The following is a 21,155-nucleotide window of genomic DNA, read 5'->3' as shown; positions in this document are numbered from 1 at the left end:
ACAAATATGTCCTGGGATACACACACATTCACGTTTTCATTTACGGACATACATGAATATATATTCCGTATGTTTCAATTTATAGATTTAACGATATAAATGAAAACTTAATTGAATCATGTTCTTAAATAAAGATGCTCAATCATTGTTTCATGACCACAACACTTTACGAGCATTCACTTTATAATCCGGAAATGGAACAAACCCACAAAGTGAACAGATTCTAGTTTAATCTATTACCCATTTTGCTAGTGTACTATAGAAATGATTCATATATTACTTTAATGTCAAATTCTTGATTACAGTAGAAACATAATTCAACTTCTATTGTGACTTCCTTGGAGGAAAAGTTGGAAAAAAGCCAGTGATTCTTAAATGTCTCTGAATCGTTTTGAAAGATATTTTAGGGGAAAATAATACTGAAACTTACTTAGATGAAATTTAGGTTATTCTTCTGTTAAAAAGATTTGAAATAATGTCAGGAAGGGCTATTTATTGTACCACATTAACCAATCCTCTATCACTGATTGAAGAGAGGAAAAATGCTATCCTGTCAAATGTTCGTTCATTTTGCACATCAAGGGCACAGCTCAGAAGGCTGGTAACGTCTAGCCTAGTGAGATACATAAACTGATAAAAAAATTATTTACAACAGCATTGATTTAGATTTATTCACTTTTAAACTTCTTTTACACATTTTCTGTCAAAGCTTTTAAAATATTTTAAAACAAATGCTATAATCTGAACATAATACCATACTTCCTATCGCCTGTATGCTTTTGAGGAGGCTATACAAATATTAATTTTCCAGTTCTGGAATTAAGAGAAAGAATATTGCAGGACTTATCTTTTTGTTCTGATTTAAGTGATACTGAAAATAACACTGACAAGGTCTCTGGGCCAGTGGCGACGGTGAGTTCAAATAAAGATTAGATGAAGATGAAGCGCGGTATCTAAGGTAAGATACACATCTTTACTGTGTATACGTGTGTACAAGGAGGAAAACCTGCTTTTTTTTTTTTTTGTTTTAAGTAGATGTTACGAAGGATGATTTTCTTTGTTTTTCAACTTGCAAAATCTCTTGAAGGTTGGAGCAGAGCCGCCGGTTACCTTTGAGCATCGAAATACCGCAAGTTATCCCGTTTCCTTTTCCCCTCAGGAAAGATGGGTGCAGGGCTGAGATGTTACAAGAGCATTAAGAGAGAGCCATCAGCTTGGCATAGTAGAAAAAGCAAACCCAAAATGAAAACACCCGGATTTTAAGCGCGGATCCTGTGAGGCCGGTTTGCACTGGCCGAATGCCTGCGTTAACCCTTTGGGCGCTGCAGCCGGGATCCCCGGTGTTTGCGGACCCAACTGGCAGGGACAGAGGTGGGGTGCCCCGCGCCCGCATGGGGAGTGAGCTCTCTTCCCCAAAGTGGGAGCGAGCCGGGCAGCACTTTTGTCGTCCGGTGCGTGCGTCACGGCCCGGGACAGGCGTCGAGTCCGTTTTGGAGTGGGGGCAGAGACGCGGCGAGGAGCCGCTCAAATGTCCGCTGACTGGGGGTTCGCCTTAATCTGTCCTCGCCAGGAGCGCTTGCCCTAGCCCTCCCGCTGGCTCACTCCTGGGCCCTGGAGGGGCACGGGCCCGGGGGCGGTTCGGGAGGGGGCCCAGGTGAAGGGCGCCCGCACTTCTCCTGCGGCAATCATTGCTCTCCTGCCTCCACATGTCGCGGCAGCCGCCCGGCCCCGCGCCGAAACAGCAGCTGTGACTGACAGAGTCACCTCCCCGCGCGCCTGAGCCACCCCCTCCTCCCCCGCCGCTCCCTCCCGCACCAACACGTCATGGAAACACAGACGTCAGACCCTCTCAGCCAATCGCAGGCTGCGGCAGGAGGGAAGGGGCGCGCTGGAGGGGGCGGGGGCAGCAGCTAGCCGAGGCGCTCAAGGGAAGGAAGAGAGGGAGGGGCGTGCGGAGGCGCAAGTCCCCACCCCCGCCCCTCAGTCCGGCCACCCTTTCCCGACCGCGCGGCAAGTTCTAATCGCCGGGCGCGCGCTCGCCAGCCGGGGGCGCGCTCGCCGGGTCCTCCCCTTAAACGCCCTCCCAGTGCCGCTCCGCTCCCAGTCCCGGTCCGAGCCGCGCTTCCTCCGCGCGCGCGCGCGCGCACCCGCCCGCCCCCAGGGTCCCCGCGGACCGCGTCACGTGACCGCGCCCAGCCAAGGCGGCAGCGGCGGCGGCGCGAGCTTCGGCGGCGGCGGCGGCGGCTGTGGCAGCGGGAGCAGCTGTGCCGCCAGCGTGGAGCGGGAGGCGTGTGGGTGTGGAGAGAAGGGAGCGCCAGACCGGAACGGGTGAGCGTTCTCCTCCCCCTGCCTACCCCGGCAATCTTGCTGGCCACCCGGTGCAGACGGGGTCCCTGCCCGGAGCTGCGCGCAGCCCCCTCGTGCTCGGCCGTCCGCTCTCCGGTGCCCGCGGGCCCCGCCCCGAGCGGGGCGGGCTGTGGCGCTCACGGAGGGGGCTGCACCCCGCCCGCGGCTGCTGTTGCGGACGGCGGCGTGAGGCCGGCTGAGCTGCCCGTGCCCAGCGAGCGCGGCGCGCCCTGTGTGCGGCTCTGCGGAGCCGAGGAGGCGGGTCCTGCGGGGACGCGGGCGGCCACTCGGTGGCTGCCGGGCTCTGGGCGGGGACGGCCGGGCGCCGCCTCCTCCTCCTTCGCTGCCGCCGCCGCCGCCTCCTCGCAGTGCAGCGTGAGTAGGGAGCCCCGGCTGGTGGACGCCGAGCCTCTCGGCTCCTTGGCCGCCCGATCCCCGAGGTGCAGCTGCACCTCCGCGTGGCGCCCCGAGCCGTGCGAGCCGACTGCTGACGCGCTGAGGACAGAGCCCCCATCCTTTGCGTTTCCCGCTGCCCCTCACCGCTCCGCGACCCTCCTGCAGCCTCTCTTTCCTTCCCCCTCGGAAAATGGTGCCCATTGCCGGGCGAGGTGAGTGGCGGCCGCCGCCCGCCAGCGGCGGGGGCGGCGGGGCAGGTCACCTGCGGGGGAGGCCGGGCGGAGCACGGAGGTCTGGCGTCGCGGCAGGGGTCCTGATAGCTGGGTGCCCGGCGGGTTGCGCCGGATTCAGGAGAAGCTGGCGGGGGCGGCCGGGGCCCCTCGCAGGTTGCCTCTTGCCGGGAGATTGTAAAAGGTGAGCGGGTTTCTCGCGGTGCACCGCAGCCGTGCACCTCAGCGCCGGGTCAGTCCAGGAGTCGCTGCTCCGGGCTCAAGGGATGGGGCTCGTTGGGGCTTCTGGTCTACACCCGCAGGTCTTCGGCTTCACGGAGCCGTCTCGGCCGCGCCACGGCCCATCCCGCCACCGGTCGCCCCCGCCACGGCGCGTGGTGACCTTGAGGGCACCGTGCCCGGCACTCCCTTTCCCCGCGCCTCGGGAGGGTCACCCCTCTAATCCTTGGCCTCGGCCCCCCAGACGCACTGCGGGAGGGGAGCGGGGGCCCCAGTCGGCCCCTGGCCCGGGTGGTTGATTGTTGGCGTGTCAGGACGGTGATTCCTCGGGAGTTGGAGAGCCGCCTGGTCTTCTCCTCACGCCTTCCGTCTGGCCCCCCAGGATGTTCACATTTGCTTCCGATTCGTGTTTATTCACTTAGTTTAAGAGAAAAAAGCCTGCGCCCTCACCTCCCTTTTCGAGGAAGGAGTCTGGAGGAGGACTGCGTTCCAGTGGCAGGGGTGTGGGGTAGGTGGTGTGCTCTCTTTATCCCATCCTGCGGGAGAATCCTGTGGCTAAGCTGGTTAGCGACCCCTGGTTCTGCGCCGCGGTCACCAGCCAGGTTGGTCTCTGTGCGCATTTCATTCACCAGTTTTCTGCGGGACTCGCAGCGCTGGGAGTGCTCGCACCCTGTGCGGTGCTTGGCGCGGAGGGGAGGGCAGGGCGTCCGGGTGGGCTAAGGGGGTCTGCCGATACTTGGAGGGCTCGACCCTCCTCGACAGGCTGGTATTTATCTTTTCCTTGGGTTAGAGCGCTGCAAACAGCCACCTTTCGCTTCTGTGCCCGCTACTTTTCTTGGTTTATTAATAATCTAATGGCTTCTGTTGGTATCGATTGCTGTTCGTGATAAATTAGCTACATAGATTTTTTTCATACTTGTGTAGGTATATGCATATATCTGAACTTGTCTGCTTTTCAACATGGAAGGCTTTGTTGTGTTTAACCTCCCCCACCTGAGGACAGTCTTATTTTAAAATAAGGCTCTTGTTCAGCGTGGGTGTATTTTATAATAAGAAGTACTTGTAAGGGCCTGGTTTGTATGAGGTTCTCATCTGGCAGAGGGTGTGTAACCCTTTGGATGGTGGCCCACGTGAGTGAATGGAGGGCCTTCACCACTTGCCCCGATGCCAGCCTTCCCGAGACTCCCTGTCCTTGTGTGTGGCAGGGGCGGATTGGGGGAATTAAGAGGGATTGGAGGAGAATCTGCTTTTTGTACTTGTGCGTTTCATTTGGGTCCTCCTCCTCCCCCCCTCTTTTTCTTTATCCTCCTGGTGAGTTCAAATTTGAGGTAATAAATAGAAACATTTTTTTAAAATTGGGAACCTTTGATAGCTAGTATATAAAATGGGCTTATTTAGCTGTGATTTCAGGAGGACGTTTTAGTTTTTACCTTGCTTTAAGAGAAGACAGTTAAATTGCTGTAATTAAGGGTGGATCTCTGTCCTGATTTTGGCTTGGGTGTAACTGCAAAGATCTTTGAAAAGTAACTGTTATTTCCTACCATATAGTCTGCAAAAGTGAGTCACATTCGGGTGAGTTGAGGACAGAGCGCCACCTTTAATTTAAAATTTCGTGATTTTCTTTTATTAAAATGGTGAAAAATCGGGGTACACCTTCTTGATTTTTATCGCAGCTGTCGTTATTGGCATCCCCATTTTGACGTATAAGGGGGCATTGTCTTCATTTTTCTGTATCCTCTCTCATTTCTCACTCTTGAGAGAAATTTCTGCAATTGTATGGGAAATCATATTTTTTAATTGAAGCTTGGGATTTTAGCATTCTGAGATGAGATGAGAAACTAGTTTTGATTTGTGTTTATAATAATATTGATGGTCTGGATCTTCTTGGTAAAAGAAGGAAAGTAAAAGCTGCTTTTAATAGGTGGTTTAAACTAGCCATTGCCACCAAATAAAGGTACCTACCAGCATGACTGGCTTTACAATTTTTTTTTTTTTTTTTTGGTTCTAGGCCTATTAACAGATTCTGAAATAAACACGCAGGATCAGTTATAGTAATTCTTTTTTGTTGTCTCCCAACAACTTACCTTTTGTGACTTTACTGTTTTACAGTTGCTTGTTCTTAAATAATGCAAATGAACACTTCGAGCAGGTGTACTTATATTCAAAGTTTAATAAAGACCGTGTTAGAAAAAGTGGTTTGTGTACATTGCTGCTCTCAGGTCCATCTCATATAAAAATAAATGGGGATTTTAATACTTTGAAAACAAATACTGTAGTGACAGCTGAGATTTCTTTCCCTTCCCCTTCCTTTCCAAATCATAAATATGAGGAACGCTGTCCCTTTAGGCACAGGCTCCTTTTTTGATGTAACATGAGAAAAAGAATTTAGCTCCCAAGTAATTAAGATATGGATATTATTACATATAGTCTTACAAATCACAAAATGTTATTGCCCTTCTATCTGCATTTAAGTTTTCATTCAACACTTGTAATTTTTCTATAGACAATGTAAAGCATTGGCCATTGAGCTGTAGATAAGTCTTTATTAACCTAAAATTAGCCAAAAAATCTGTTTGAGATGGTGTTGTATGCCCTTACAGCTATGTGTTCTCTGTCAAACTACGGAATATGGCCCCAGGATAAAGGACATTATTTGAGCTATAAGATTGATGCATGCAGAGTAATTATATGTTGTTATATATACTTTGATAGAATCCTTGATTTTAGAGTGAGATTTACTAATTTCCTTTGTCTGACAGGCATGTTAACTTCATTTCAGATGAAACAGTCTCTTACCATGGGAAATGAGTTTTAAAAGGAACGGCCACTTACATATATTGGTCTTTTGTAATACTGAACAAAATATAATTTGCTTTTTTTCTCTTACATTTGACACATGAATACAGCAAAATTGATGTTTTCACTTTTTTATTCTGGAATTTTGTAATGAATGAGCAAAAAACAGTAAAAGGATTGAGGATCAGAAAGCAGAAACAAAGATTTAAGTTTTTGCATCTCGGGCAATAGTATTGACTAGTTGGAAGGGAATAATTATTTTCTAGTAGCTGTCATGATATGTAATAAAGGTACTAATAGTAGCTTATTGGGGACTATGTAGAATCTGAGGTGACATTGCAGGGAAAATAACATACAATAGTTATGGGAATAATTTTCATAAAGATAAATAACTTTAAAAAATTCACTTTTTAGCTTTTAGAAATGTTATCTATACATACCACATATATTATTGTCTTGTTAAAAATTTTTATTATAGAAATTATCAAACATGAGAAAGTAGAGAGAATGATATACTTACTGGTCAGTTTTGACAATTACCAACTCTCGTGGTCCATCAAATTTCATTTATATCTTAACACAAGAAATGGATCTGTTATAAATGGGGACATAGGAACGGTAATCAGATCGAATTTTTATATTTGTAATTTTCAGAATACTGTATACTCAGTAGCGTCCAGTATCTAATTAAATCTGAACGGTCAGTTTTTATGTTGTTCATTGATTGTTTAGTGGCATATACGTTTTACTTTTTCTGGTGATAGTTTGTGTATTTTACAGCAGGTACCCAAAGATAGTGTCTCTCAAATTTTTCTGTCTTCAGAAATCACAGGCATTATTATTAACTACTTTACAGTTTTCAGAATGTATTTACATATGACCTCATTTGATTCTCACAGTAATCCTGTGTGGTGAGTAAGGTAGACAGTTGTACTTTTTTTCTGGTAGGTAAAGTGATTTGTCTAGGCCCTAAGGTCATATAGCTAGCAGCTTTTTTAGCCCAAACTGGACTTTAGGTGGCTTCTAGATTTTGCTCATTGCTCTTCTCATTATACATGTTTATGTAAGTTTATGAAAGTTATATATGGAAAATCAGTTTTGATCAGAGTAAATTCAGTAGAGAAATATGAATAGGTTTGTTTGGATTGAGCTTTATGAATTTAATCATTACTTATATTTGGTGTAATGCAGACAGTTTGTATTTTGATTTACTTAACTGAGTGAATGTGAACATATTTGAAATACTATTTTTTTAATATTGTGGATTTTTTTTTTTTAAGTTCAAAGAACTGTTGGTCTAGGGGTGTCTTACATCTTGGATAAAAATGAAATGTACTGTACTAAAGGTTTGTTCTTTAAATTTCTGCTGTAACTTTTTATGCACTTGTATTTATGCTATAACATGTTTATTACCTAAATCTCTTTGAAATACTGATTTGCTCTGTAATGAAATTTAGTTTAAAAGGTTCCAAATGAGGAGGTTTTAGTTCCTGAAATCCAAAGCCTGGTTATAAATCTCGCAAGAAAGGTGTGGTTCTCCAGCATTAGTGTGCATGAAGATTCACCTGGGGGAGTTACTGAAAGTGCAGATTCCTTGGGGTTGCCCCTGGAATTTTGATTCAGCAGATTTGGGGTGGGGCCAAATGCTGGAGTAGTCTGCATTTTGAGAAACATTGACATTGCATTTATAACTAAGTTAAAGTTACATGGTAGAGATATCTAAATCAGTAGCAAAGTTTGATTTGTTGATGTAGGTGGTTTTATGTGACAATCCTAGAACTGATAAATTGAAAATATTGCTGTTATCTTTGTATGCACAGTCTTTCAGAAGATCCATCTGTGGTTAAGTTACTTATTAAGCACTGTAAACTCTTAGAGAATGTTCTTTTATTTTCACCTCTTAATGTCTGCTATTTTCAAATGACTTGGACACCAGAGTTTATATTCAAAAATAATGCATGCTGTATCCTTACAGTAGTGTGTATTTATCCTTTAGTCTAACTCTTTGTTAGAAGAAAAGATTCGATATTCCTTCAGACTAAAAGGATGTAAGTTAGTGGATGGATAGCTCTCTTTAATTTTGGTTAACAAGCAGTTGATCTTTCAAAAAGAGCAGGTAGATTTTCCAAGAATATTAGTGATAGCATACTAATTGACCATTTACTATTTTATGCATTAAAACAGAAGTTACTGCGGTCTCACTTAAATGTTAAATAACAGTTTGTGTAGTTCACCAGTCTACTCTGACTTTTGGAACTGTTTTATCTAATACTATATACCACGTGAATTACTTGCCTTTAATAATTTTCCTCTTTAAGACCAGTTTTGAAATGCAGTTGTTTTTTTGCTTCATTTATAACAATATAGTAAATAGCCTGTATCTACATTTAAAATATATTGTATAATAAAATTAATTTCGAAGCAGGTTCATCTCAAGACTGTTGTGAACCTGGTTTTGTTTGTTCCAAAATTTAGTCTTGTTGGTTAAACCTTAAGGTATATTTAGGAATCATAGATTGTAATTTACTAAAGCTTATGTAATCTAAATTAATAAATATTTTTGATAGAGAGGTCCAAATAAACTATGGGCACATTTTTTTTTTTTTTTTTTTTTTTGCCATATTTTTGAAAGCGATTTTCTATTAAATTTTTCCTAGGACAGTGTTAGCTATTCCAAGTAGTATGTGGTGTTTTTAGTTACCTTTTCGGTAAGAATATTTGGTATTTCTAAGTACAGTAACTTCCAACAATATGGTTTCTTAAAATATGGGATACCTGCTTTTGTATAAATATTACTGTCACCTGGGCCTCTGAGGGAACAAATAAAGGTAGTTTTGAATGGACCAATGCTTGCTTACACTGTGAAATCTGAGATTACACTGCCTAACTGTAAACTGGCATGACTACTGTACAGACCTGATAAATTTAGGAGTCAAACTTACGTTTTCTGAAAAAATAGGTCTTAAAGAAGATTTGACTGTTTAACTTAAAAGATGCTTTTTAAATAATTTTTTATTAGAAATGTGGATCTGTTATTCATTATATTAACCCTGTGAGTGAGTTCTCTCTCAGGAGGATTTTAAATAATAATCTTATACTCTCAAAACTCTCAGATGTGCTGCTTTAATCTGCCTTTCATATTTGTGCCAGAATTTTCTTTGGTTTTTCAATAACCTATTTTAAACCACAGTTTCTTCACTAAAACTTTCATTGGTTTTTTATTTTTCTCTTTATCAAAACACAACTTGACTCTGAAGGCCTTTTATAAAGTAGCTCAGTGTTTTCTAAAGTGTGTTTTAGAATGCTGGTTCCAAAAAATACTAATAGGGATTTCCTGGGGGAGAGAGGCAAAACCACACGCCAGGATATGCTGGTTTATGCAGTTTGGAACTTCTCTGGTACTTTAATGTGCTAATAAGGGCTGAATCTAAATGTGTTTAGTGTTTTGTCCTCTCATTTCACAAAACTCCCCTTAGTGGAACATCTCATCTTGTTAACTTTGTGTACCAGGATCACTGTTTTGCACAATTCCAGGGGGTGTGGTTCACATAGAACACAAAATGAATTGTGTTTTCTGGAGTTGAGAGCTGCGCTGCATACTGTAGTATCGCTACAGTGTCTAAGACAGTGACTGACTGTCTTAGAGTTTGGCGGTCCCTCATCCTTTTGTTGTGAATGTATATGTGTTTTTTCCTCTCACCTGAGAGGACCCTTAGGGGCCGGATGCTGTGCTTGATGCCTATTAAGTCCCAGCACTTTGGGAGGCTGGGGCAGGAGGTTCACTTGAGGCCAGGAGTTCGAGGCTGCCTGGGTGACACAGCAAGAACCTGTTTACCAAACAAAAAAACCAAATTAACTGCCACGTTGAATTTCAGAAGTGGAAAAGTCCTGCCTGTAGAGAAGCGAAATTCTACTGTCCTAGTAACATTCTGTGAAATGTATGTAGCTATCTTCCAGAAGTAAAACATTGTCTTATGGACCCATCTGAGTAAGGTTAAAATTTCAAAGGTAAAAAGGTTTTAAAAATCTCCCAGAAAAATTTCCTTAACCTTCTTTGCTTTACCTTAGCAGAAGCTACACAATGTCTAAATCCTAAACCAATATGCCAAAAAAAAGGTACCTGAACATTTGCTGGATAAAGTTCTATATATCCTCATAGAGAACCCATGTCTTATCTCAGTTCTTTTATGTTATCTCCAAATGAATTACTAAGACAAAGGGATAATAAATGGGAAGTGTACAACCCAGAGGACTTCAGACAAGAAAATTAATGAGAGATGATGGGAAAGGGTGGAGTAATGCTGAGTTTTGAAGAATGGGCACATTTAGACAGACCAGAAGACTGAGCATGGTATCATTGCTGCCGTTTCATGAACTGAGAGCTGTTAGCTCATGACCTGCTACACAATCACTAGGCATCAGGAAGAAGAGTAGGTATACAGTTTCTGCTAAAGTGTAGCAATGGGTTATTCTTCCAGCTGCCTTCCAGAGGTCAAGAAGGAAAGCCTGTATTTGACTTTGTCATTTCTATTGAATACCTGAGTGATACACAGAGTAGTAATTTTAGATATTTAAGTAACTAAAGGTTTATATAGCTTTAGTATGTAAGCTGTTATATTAAAAAATGCTTGCAAAAATAAGAGTTGTTCTCTGGAAATTATTCATTTTCCTATGATTAGCACAGCTGAGGCCCTACAAGTGCACTGCTATTGAGTATTCTCCCAATCTTTTAAATTTTATAGGTCTAATTGTTGGTAAGGTATTGTGAAAGGAGTTCTAAGACTTGTTCCTGCTTTAATTGACGTTGCAATAACAACCATAATAAAATTGTTGGTCAAAGAGTAGCACAGGAGTGGTTTTAGTAGTGAAGAAAATAAAAAGAAATCTGAAGTTAGAGATGAATGGAATCAGCAAAAGTGAAATGGGCTAGATTAGTAAGTTGTTTTTCTACTGGGACACTCGTGGATGATCCTGGCATATACTGCATGCTCCCTTGCTAATGTCTAGATTTTTTAAATACCTCTAATACTAAGATTTTTAATTTCTTTGCTATACTTCTGTCCTTTTCTTCTCTATTCATGCTCAAAAGCAAGTAAATGCTACAACTACTCTTTTTTGTTTGCTTAAAAAGTGACTCATGAACTTAGAAGGTATTTAAGTGTGGACACTCCTGACAACTAATACTGTAGCGGAGAACTACTACTGAGTTAAAGGGTACCAGTGCAAATAGAGGGCTGAAAGCAAGGAAGGTCAGTCAGTGAATGGGAAAGAAATCTGACAAAGCCTGGGAAACGAAGCTCCTCTAGCATCAAACCGTCTGCATGTTGAGTCTCAGAAAAACAAGGATTCGCCAGTCAACCCTTTTCTGTTTGTACAGTGGATTTAGGGTAAAGTTTATATTACCCTGTCTTTGGCCAGGCACAGTGGTGCATGCCTGTAATCCCAGCCCTTTGGGAGACTGAGGCAGGAGGCTCCTGCTTGACCACAGGAGTTTGAGACCAGCCAGGGCAACATGACGAAACCTCGTCTCTACCAAAAAAAATAATAATAATAATTGGCCAGGCATGGTGTCGCATCCTAGCTGCTTGAGAGGCTGAGGTAGTAGGATCGCTTGATTCCAGGCAGTAGAGGTTGCAGTGAACTGAGATTGTGCCACAGCACTGCAGCCTGGGCGACAGAGGGAAGACCCTGTCTCAAAAAATAGGTGACCCTGCCTTTGAGCTTAAGCATTGCTGTTTTTATGTACCTCATTTAATGCTGGAACTTGATCACCTCTGGCCCTCCTGCTGACAGCATTCCTTTTGCTGGAAATACCCACCTTTCTCAGAACCTGTGTCTCCTTTGGTTTTGGTTTTTACACTGTGATATGTTAAGGACTCACCAGATTTAAATGTGAAATTTATCTTCACCACTAAAAAACCCATTTGTCTTGGATAAATCACTTGGTTTCTTTGTTAACTCCTCAAAAAGTACAAAGTCGGGGGTTTTGATTTTTCTCTCTTGGAAATTTGGCTTTTAATAAAATTTGTATAGCAAAAACAGGTTACCCCCTGCCCCCAAACTTTTAACCATTTGTTTTTTTATTCTGTTAGGTTTGCCTTCCCATTTTATCTTTTAACTACTTTGTCACCATTTTGACGTTTCATCTGTGATATGCTGTGTTTGATTTATGAAGATAAATACATTTATTGAAAAGCTAAATTAAGGTTTCAGTTAAACAAGTGGCATATTACTGGCATTTAACTCTGCTACTTGCCAAACATATACTAAAATGAGAATAAGAGAATTCTTTTTTTAAAAAGCCGTAAATCCACAAGGGAGAAGAGAAACCCACACCAAAATTTTAGAAGCAGTCAACTTAGTAGACTCATAAAGCCGAACTCTTAAGTAATAGAAAAGCCCAGAAACAAGTCAGTTTATAGAATTCCCTGAGAGCTCAGAGCTGGGAAAACATGGTACCTCTGGTGAAGAGGGGACGGCGGGCAAAATGGGAGGACTGGTTGAAATTTTAGGAATTTGATATCCAGATATCTTTCCCTCTCTCTAGCTCTGTGATCTCTTTTCCTTCACCCTTGCAGAAGGCTGGAAGCTTACTTTCTGGAGAAAGCTATACACACTGGGAACACCGTTGAAAACCAGGGTACCACACTCAAAACTGAGTGTTTACATATTTATGCCAAGATCACCAGTCTTCTTCCCTCGCGCAGCTTTCCGAATTCTGGCCAGAATCCAAGTGTCTTGTCTTATCTAACCTGACCAGCTCAAGGTAAAAGACCTCAAGAATCGGACTTTGGCTCTGTCTGTCTCCAAAGAAAATGTCCCAGTCAGATCACCCTACTGTGAAACCCATATTGAATCTAGAACTTCTATTTAGCTTATTTGTGTCCTTTTTTCTCATAATTGAACAAATTTGTTATAGTCTTATTGATATGTAATTGACATAGAAGAAACTTTACACTTAAAGTGAAAAACTTGAGTTCCGAGGCATGTATATATTCTACAGTCGCCACCACAGTCAGGTAATCATTCCCCTAAATTTTTTGTGCCTCCTTATCTGCCCTCCCTTCTGCTCCCTCAGCTCCTCCTTTCCTCAGGCAGCCCCTGATCTGCTTTCTGTCACTATAGAATAATTTGACTTTTCTGGAGTTTTATGTACATGGAATCATACAGTGTGTATTCTTTTCTGGTCTGACATTCACTCACCGTAATTGAGGTTCATCCATATTGTGTATATTAATAGTTCTTGTTATTGCTGATGAGGATTCACTGTATAGATACACCACAATTTGTCCATTCACCTGTTGATGGACATTTTGGTTCCAATAATGTACAGTCTCTTCCTATTATTGAGTAATTTCTTTATATATTCTTGATAAAAGTACTTTAGGAAGCATTTGTGTTTGTGCTGGGCATGGGAAGAAGAATGGTGATATTTAAGATACGAGTGGATCACTTGAAGTCAGGAGTTGAAGACCAGCCTGGCCAAAATGGTGAAACCCCATCTTTACTAAAAATACAAAAATTAGCCGGGCGTGGTGGCATGGGCCTGTAATCCCTGCTACTAGAGACTGAAGCAGAATTGCTTGAGCCCAGGAGGCGAGATAGTGGGCTGAGATCGTGCCACTGCACTCCAACCTGGGCAACAGAGTGAGACTCTGTCTTGGGGAGTGAGGGAAAGATATATATGAAGCCTAAAACTAAAAAAGCAAGCAGTAGCTTTGTAAGCATTATTTGTAGAGATGAAGGATTTGAGGGTACTGTTCCTAGTCGCTTCAGAGTAGAAAATGGGATGGGGGACTAAAAGGACTGCTGATATTTAAAAAAAAAAGGGTGGGGGGGGGGGGCACTGAGAGGACCTCTAATATTTAAACAAACAAGCCTTTTGGATCTGTTTTCCTAAATAGACATTATGCATGTATAAGTTTGTCAAAACTGAAAATGAATACATGTATGAAATAAGTTTAAATGTGTGGATAACCCAGATATGTCATCTGTCATTCATCTTCTGTGTCTTTGTACAGTTGTGTGCAATCTAGATACACAACTCAATTTTACTTTGGGTAAAATAATCCAGTTTTACATACAAAAGCAGAAGTGAGCAATGTGGACATGAAGGAACATTTCTTTAGTGAAGACAGTCTATGGATAACTCAGGAGTCCCCTTCCTTAATTTCTCCCTCCAGTCATCCTCTACTTTGCAAATCCAGATTCCTCGTTCCTTTATTATATAGAACAATCGGTTGCCCTATTTTGTTTCTTGAGTCTTCGCCTGGGATTCTGACGCGCCATACCCCAAGCTCATAAAGACACATAAAGACTTTTTTTCCCCAAATAATTACATATAGCCCACTCCCTGATAAGAGTCTGGTGTATGATTTCTGTTTCTTCATCTGGATAAAGCCAAATTCCATTCCAATCATTAAATTTCTGTCTTCCTATTAAGGAACTTGATATTTGAATTTCTTCTTGCTTTTTTTTTGAAGGAAGTAGAATCTCAGGAAAACAGCAGTCATTTCTTAAGAGATGTTAGAATTTAGAGGGTGGGAAAAAAAGAAAAAAACTAATGTTCTTTTGTTAACATGCCATGAAAAATAGACTAGCTCCAAAACACACTACTTACTTTGACTAAAGGGAATTTAAGATTATTGAATAAAATGAACACCTGTGTAGCTGCCTTCTACCTGCTGGTACTGTTCAAAGCAATTTACACATATTAACCCATTTAAATGAGTGGGTTCTGTGTAATATATGGATGAGATATTCTCTATAGAAAAAGATGAAAAGGGCTATGCATAGTTTAAAAGGGATACCCTAAAATACAGTGACTTACATAATCTTTTTACCAATTAGAAATGTAACACTATATAATGTTTGGAAAATAGGACAACATAAAGTGAAACAAATCACTCATAATCCTACATCTGAGAAATAGCTAGTTTTAACACTTTAATAGTTTTTATCTTTTGAAAAACTTTCCTATTAACATCCTTCAGATGATGTAGGTATAATTGTGTGCTTTTTAGAAACTGTATTATTTTCTCACGTCATTAAATTTTTTCATTAACATCATTTTAATAATGTTCTATCCTGTGGCTAGTGCCTTGTTATTGGATGTTTTGATTTTGAATTCTTTTCTGTTAAATAATCTTCCAGTGAGCATCTTTATTTGCAGATGTTTGTCTTCATTTATGATTGTTTCCCTGTAATTACTGTATTTAAAGGATTTTGATAGTTTGTGATCTTATGACTAAAATTTTCTTCCAGTCTCCTTTCTCTGTGGTTAGTCAGATTTTGGGGAGTCTGTCTTTTCTTGCTATGTCTATAATATGTCCCACTCATTTCTAGGTCTCTGCTTTACTTTTCCTAATTTCCATAGCACTTTTAAGAATTCATATTTTGTTGTTTACATGTTTGACACCTCCGTGAGATGTTCAGTTTGGGAGCAGGGATTGTTCCTCTTTCTATCACTCACCCTTGGCACAATACCCTGTTATACCTGTGAGGTTGTTTGTTAATGATTCTTGAATGAGCCTCTTGTGTCTGGTCTTGAGCTTGAATCCACTGACACTGGACTTCTGTAAGATGCTTGTTTTGTCTCTTAGAAACTGTAGTATGCTTGGGGTGAGAATTTATCACAGATACTGTTTCTTTTAACTTTGAGCTGAATGATATGTCAGGTAAATGACACAAAGATCGGAAATATTTTCTTATAACTGTGTTATATAAATTTAATTTTTTGTAAAACAATTTTACTATCCCTGCTTCTAAAGAGCAGGATAGACTTTACTAAAGAGAACAGAATACTAAGAAGTGGCCAGTGGAAATGGGTATTATTATTTAAAAATGCTAGTGAGTAGATGTTTTTGTAAAATGTTCCTTAACAGATTAATATATCTATCTTGTTTTTTTTTTTAATAGAGGAGGAAACTTCAAAAGTTTGACATCTAAACTTAAATACAACTATAGCTAAAGCGTTAATCCAAAAAATTTAAGTTTCAGTATTGTAAACAAGGTAAAACTTTAGAGAAATTTAAAGGTGTCGTGGCAGGCTCTTTCTGTGACATCACATATGACTTTCTTTTCTTTTTTAAAATTCTCATTTCAAGTAGAAAATTTCAGATTTGAGATAAATATTTTCTTTTAAACAATATTTGTATGATTGCTATGGTAGACAGTAACAACTGTGGCCTGCTGAGAGGAGAGAGACTTGTTATGCAGAGCTTTAAGTTAGCCTTGCTCAGTGTGTCTGGTGTTCCTTCTTGGTTTCCTTTTTTGTGCAGTGATTCATCAGGTGCTGTATGCTTCCAGAACCAGTGTAAGTGTGTGCACATGTCCCATTCCTGGTCTGTGATCTCTTCTATAATGAATAGGGGTATATTGTTTCCAGCTATTCTTATACAAGTAAAGAAGGAAAGCATTCTAGAATCTGCTGTCAAACTTTCAAACTTCAGTAGTTTTGCTACCATTGTATCCTGTTCTTAAAATTATTTTCTTTTCTTCCTTTTTTTTTGAAACAGCATCCGTTCTTGTCGCCCAGGCTGAAGTGCAATGGCACAATCGTGGCTCACTGCAGCCTAGACCTCTCTGGGCTTAGGTGATCCTCCCACCTTAGCCTCCCAGGTAGCTGGGACTATAGGCGTGTGCCACCATGCCCAGCTAATTTTCGTACTTTTTGTAGAGATAAGGTTTCACCATGTTGCCCAGGCTGGTCTCAAACTCCTGGGCTCAAGCAGTCCCTCCTCCTCGGCCTCCGAAAGTGTTGGGATTACAGGCGTGAGCCACTGCGCCTGTCCAGTTCTTAGAATTCTTGATGGTGATCTCTGGCCTTCTGTCACAGTTACATTTGGAGGGTTTTCTAAGTTGTGCTGAGCTCTGCTTGTACTTCCACACACAGCCTAGGTAGCAAGCCAGGCTATCAGTTTCTCATGATGTCGGACTTGCTCCTCCTGTCTCCCTTCCTAAATTATACCTGTGGCCCTAGATTTAAATTAAATGTTTCCACAAGTGGGAACTGTATTGGTTGAAGACCTTATTCCTGAGTGGGGGGAAAGCTCCTTTAAGCAGATTCTTTGGCCATGCCCTTTCAGCGTGTGCTTGATACCAGGTAATCTCCCTCCCATTAGCAGATACCTTAGGGAGTTGAAAGGAGGAAACTTTGAGTGGTTTGGGGAATGTGGAGAGATTATAGTTTAATATAGATCTGCACATGTACATAAGGTGTTTGAGGTTGTCATTAAAAGTCGTAGATTATAGTGGCATTGGGAATTTTTTAAAATTAAGATGACAGCTGTAAGTGGGATATGAGAGGGGGAGAGACTAGGACAGATTATGTAGTTGAATACAACTTTTTTATATCTAGTTAGTAGATACACATCTCTCTTTATATATGTATTTGACCATTCAGTGCCATTGTTTCTTTTGACTACTCAAGTAATTCTTAATTACTTAGAATAGCTATGGGTGTAGAAGGATGAAATGTATCAAATTAATTGTACCATGCCATTCCTCTAATTTTGAGGTCAGTGGAAACCAGTCTTCTTGTCCTGGAATGTAACTTAGTGGACTAATTGCTATCTGGAATGCTACTGAAATGGGGAGGAATCAAAGAGAAAGCAGAAATAGAAGAAGAATGGAGAGTGGTGTAGGATAATTTTTCTCCCAGCCTAAGGCTATTATTTATCCAGTTTCCTGAACCATGTAAAACAAAGTAGAGAACCAGGAAATTGGCAGAAAAGCCTTCTAAGCCGCCAGAAGTTCATGAATCAAGACTCTCAGTGCCTTACTCCACTTTAGGTGTTTACTTGCTGTATTTACTCATATTTTAAATACATTTCGATAATTGGTTTGCCAGCACACTGCAGGTGAAAGAGAGCAAATTTCAGAAACTAGAAAGACTATTTAGAATCAAGCACAAGTGTCATAGGAACTAATTGAAAATTTACATTTTAGTGGTAAAAAAGAAGGTTTTTAGAGTAAAAAATAAGAATTCATAAAACTTAATAGACATGGACAATTTGGTTAAAAAGCAATGGCTGTGTGCTGCTCTTCCTATCTGGAATATCCTCATCCAAACTAGTCATTTTTTTAGGACTCATTATGAAGTTCCTTCATGAAGTTCTTCTGTCCTCTCCAGAAAGTTAAGTGCTTATCATTTAGATTATTCATTAAGTTAGTACTTAATAAATTAATGTGTCCAGTTGAAGTCTGAGCCCTCTATACTGCCCCATTCCTGCTGTCACAATGGTTACTTCGTATCATAGCAGTTCTTCCTGTATTAAGCTCAACCTGTTCATTGTTTATGCCTTTGTAAATCGTACTCCCCTTGCCTAAATATTACAAAATAGAACTCTTCATTCAAGACTCACTTTAAAGGTCAGTTATTTGATGAAGCATTGCCACAGCTTCCCTAGGCATGGTCATTTCCTTGTCCGTGTGTTGCCATCACTTCATAGTAAGTTAGTATTTACTTAATTCTGAAATAACAGTTAGAAAATAAATTATTGGCTTAGTAATAGTTGTAGGGAATAAAATGAAAAATTAAGTATACATTCAGAAATACTTTACTGACAGAAGCATGCAGTACATCCTTGGTGTGGTCGATAGGTTCTTGGACACTGCGACATTAAGTGAAATGACGTGTAACAAAACCAGTTTTACCATAGACTAGTCGATACAAACAAGAGTTAAATTCTTACGGCATATTTCTGGTCACAGAAACATTACCAAATATTAAACATGGAAATAAATGTAATTCCATACATACATTTAAGGAAGATTAATACAACAGGATAACCCAATTTTTGGTGAATCAGTAACAGTGGTCATGGGAGTTAGTGGGTTAAATCAAAGAATAAATGTTTGCTAAGTGAAACTTGTAAGGAGCACCTCCTACCACATGAAGTTCGAAACAATCATAAACACAGCAAGCTTGCAGATTGCTCTCATACCACATCATTTATTGTAGAGCATTTGTATGATTATTGTATACTTTAGTAATTTTTATTCAACAATAATTTGTAATTATTAATTCATTTCTCTAATCTGCTGATTCCAGTTCAGGGTCATGAGTGGCCAGAACCTCTCCCTGAAGCACATCTTTAGTATGTGGTAGAAAACCAGAATACCTGGAGAAAACCCATGCAGATGTAGGGAGAAAGTGAAGATTCCACACAGTCGTCCCAGCCTGGAATCGATTTTGTTTTTTCTCATCAGTGTCATAATGAAACTATGTTAAACGAAACATTATTCAAGGATCTACTGTCGTCTAGGCATCGTCCACCGTCTTCAGTATAGAAAAATTTGAGTCTTAGTCTGAGTTTTAAGTCAACTAAATCATTTTGGCCATTGATTAAGAATAACATCGTGGTAGCATGTTGCTTTTTTTTTTTTTTTTTTTTAACCTATGTTCTATGATCTTAACCTCTTTAGCAGCTTTGTCATTGACCTATAACTTTGAAACTTAAAGTGTATAGGTTTCATTAGAATTTCCTACTGGTTAATCTCAGCTTTTTAATTGTCTTTGTATTTTTAATTTTTGTTTTTGTCCTTAATGTAATAGTGACCCTGAGTACTAATGCATGAAAAGGAAACACCGTACTTTCTTAGTTTGAAAATTCTGTGATTTTCTGAGTTGGCAGATTCTTTAATTGCTTTGCCTGACTTGTGACAGGCAATCTGTGTATAAGCTAGCTTTTGGTTTCAGTGTTACTTCTTAATTATAGGCTTCTAAAAGATATTTTAAACAAAAATTAGGGATTCAAATTCCCATAGACTCAACATGGAAAAAGGGATGGAATTTCCTGTTTTGTGGGCTAAGTATGCTGGGAAGTGGAAAGAATGGTTATTTGAGTCAGGGAAATATGGCTCTTAAGTTTATCTGTTTGCAAATCTGTCTGCCTAGATAGACTGAGTTCTTTGTTGAGACCTAGCATAGTATGTGACATGTATTATTAAGTCATAACAAACTGAATAATAATCCTCAGTGATCACTTTCTGGTTAATTATGTTTGACTTTTACAGATTGTGTAGGATAAATTTTGTGGTACATTGTCAGAAGATTTTCATGTAAAATACCTAAAATAAAGTTTTGTCTTTATAATGGTAAGTTTTAGCTTATGGCAAATATCTTATAACCCAATTCTGGTGAATAAATAAGTGTTTTTGACACGGAGAAGAGTTTGAGTATTATACTAATCACAGTCACAGACTTCAGACCATTGCTTTACTTAAAGAAAATGGAGTTGGCTTATAGGCTTTAATATTTGAGGTCATAAGGATAAAGAATCTGATTTTCTTTTTTAGTTAGAAGAGGACTGATTGTATCAGAAGCATGTTGCATGTAACAGTTGGTATCATTTAATCCGTATAATAACCCTGTAAATAGGATGATGATTTCTTTCCTCATAGACAGAGAAATGAGTCAGTTTACATGCCCAAATGCTGAATGGCAGAAAGGCATGTGGGCCCAGCTGTCTAACTCTAGTCCACTGCTCTTTCTGTTATACACAGTTGAGCCTCTCACATATTATTAGAAGTTTGAAATAATGTCAAGAGCTAGATTGTTTTTCCTTTTTGGAATTAAAATGTTCTTGGATTCTTAAAGTCCTTGCCTAATTCACCCATAGATTGATGGAAAATGTACAAGAAGCTAGGGATTTGGTTTATTCTTATTGATTCTAAATATTGACTGCAAAAAAGCCAGATTTAAATCCAGTTGTCCTGAGGTTGTGGGAATATTGTGCCACACACTTAAAGAGACAAGCAATGAAGATTTTATATTATCCTGATTTTAAAGGGAGAATTTATACTACCAGAAGTTTTAGGAGAAAATAGTAATTGTTGATTAAATATGCTTTTTCCAGTGATACCAGGAAAAAATAGTTAAGGTCTATAGTAGAAAACCATAATAAGATCTTAGAAAGCATTCATGTCAAAATTAGTAAGTGGTAAGTAATAAATGGTAAAATACGTGTTTATTAGTTTTGTTTTTTTTTTTTTAGAGCAAAACTGTTTAATTCAACTCACAAGAATGAGCAAGTTCTTTGGGCTCAAGTTGTTGACATTCTGAGTTGATTCAGGAAATCCTGTTTTGCAAGACACTGTATTGCCTTGCCTCTGATAAACAACAATATTTGTGATATAATTTTTACCAACATCCCTGTACTTACA

The 21,155-nt window shown here is 40.3% G+C and overlaps 2 protein-coding genes across 3 annotated transcripts in view; one reads left to right on the top strand and one right to left on the bottom strand.

The window, feature by feature from the left end:
• Positions 1-98: 98 nt before the first annotated feature.
• LOC111545264 (translation initiation factor IF-2-like) lies at positions 99-2,943 on the bottom strand. Its single transcript, XM_031936338.1, has 2 exons — positions 2,355-2,943; positions 99-1,176 (listed from the first exon to the last, which is right to left on the bottom strand). The coding sequence occupies exons 1-2, from the start codon at positions 2,941-2,943 to the stop codon at positions 1,028-1,030; spliced, it is 738 nt and encodes a 245-aa protein (XP_031792198.1). The 3' UTR covers positions 99-1,027.
• The window catches only part of ATP2B1 (ATPase plasma membrane Ca2+ transporting 1), a 119,112-nt gene continuing 100,017 nt past the window's right edge, over positions 2,061-21,155 (top strand). Inside the window, exon 1 of one of the 2 annotated variants that reach the window (XM_023222075.3) lies at positions 2,061-2,328. The gene's annotated coding sequence lies outside the window, so the exon portion shown is untranslated. Of the gene's footprint in view, positions 2,329-2,711; positions 2,955-21,155 lie in introns of those variants that run through there. The other variant, XM_023221990.3, reaches the window with a different exon arrangement.

The sequence above is a fragment of the Piliocolobus tephrosceles genome, chromosome 10, assembly GCF_002776525.5.
Source record: "Piliocolobus tephrosceles isolate RC106 chromosome 10, ASM277652v3, whole genome shotgun sequence".
NCBI classification, from domain to species: Eukaryota; Metazoa; Chordata; class Mammalia; order Primates; family Cercopithecidae; genus Piliocolobus; species Piliocolobus tephrosceles.
This window is presented reverse-complemented; position numbering and strand designations above follow the sequence as displayed.

Excerpts from the sequence above, each read along its gene's own strand:
- LOC111545264 (XM_031936338.1), bottom strand. The coding sequence starts at position 2,943 with ATGGGCACCATTTTCCGAGGGGGAAGGAAAGAGAGGCTGCAGGAGGGT. Across the intron at positions 1,177-2,354 it reads TGGCCAGCAAGATTGCCGGG|CCCTGCACCCATCTTTCCTG; the intron begins GTAGGCAGGGGG and ends GTAACATCTCAG.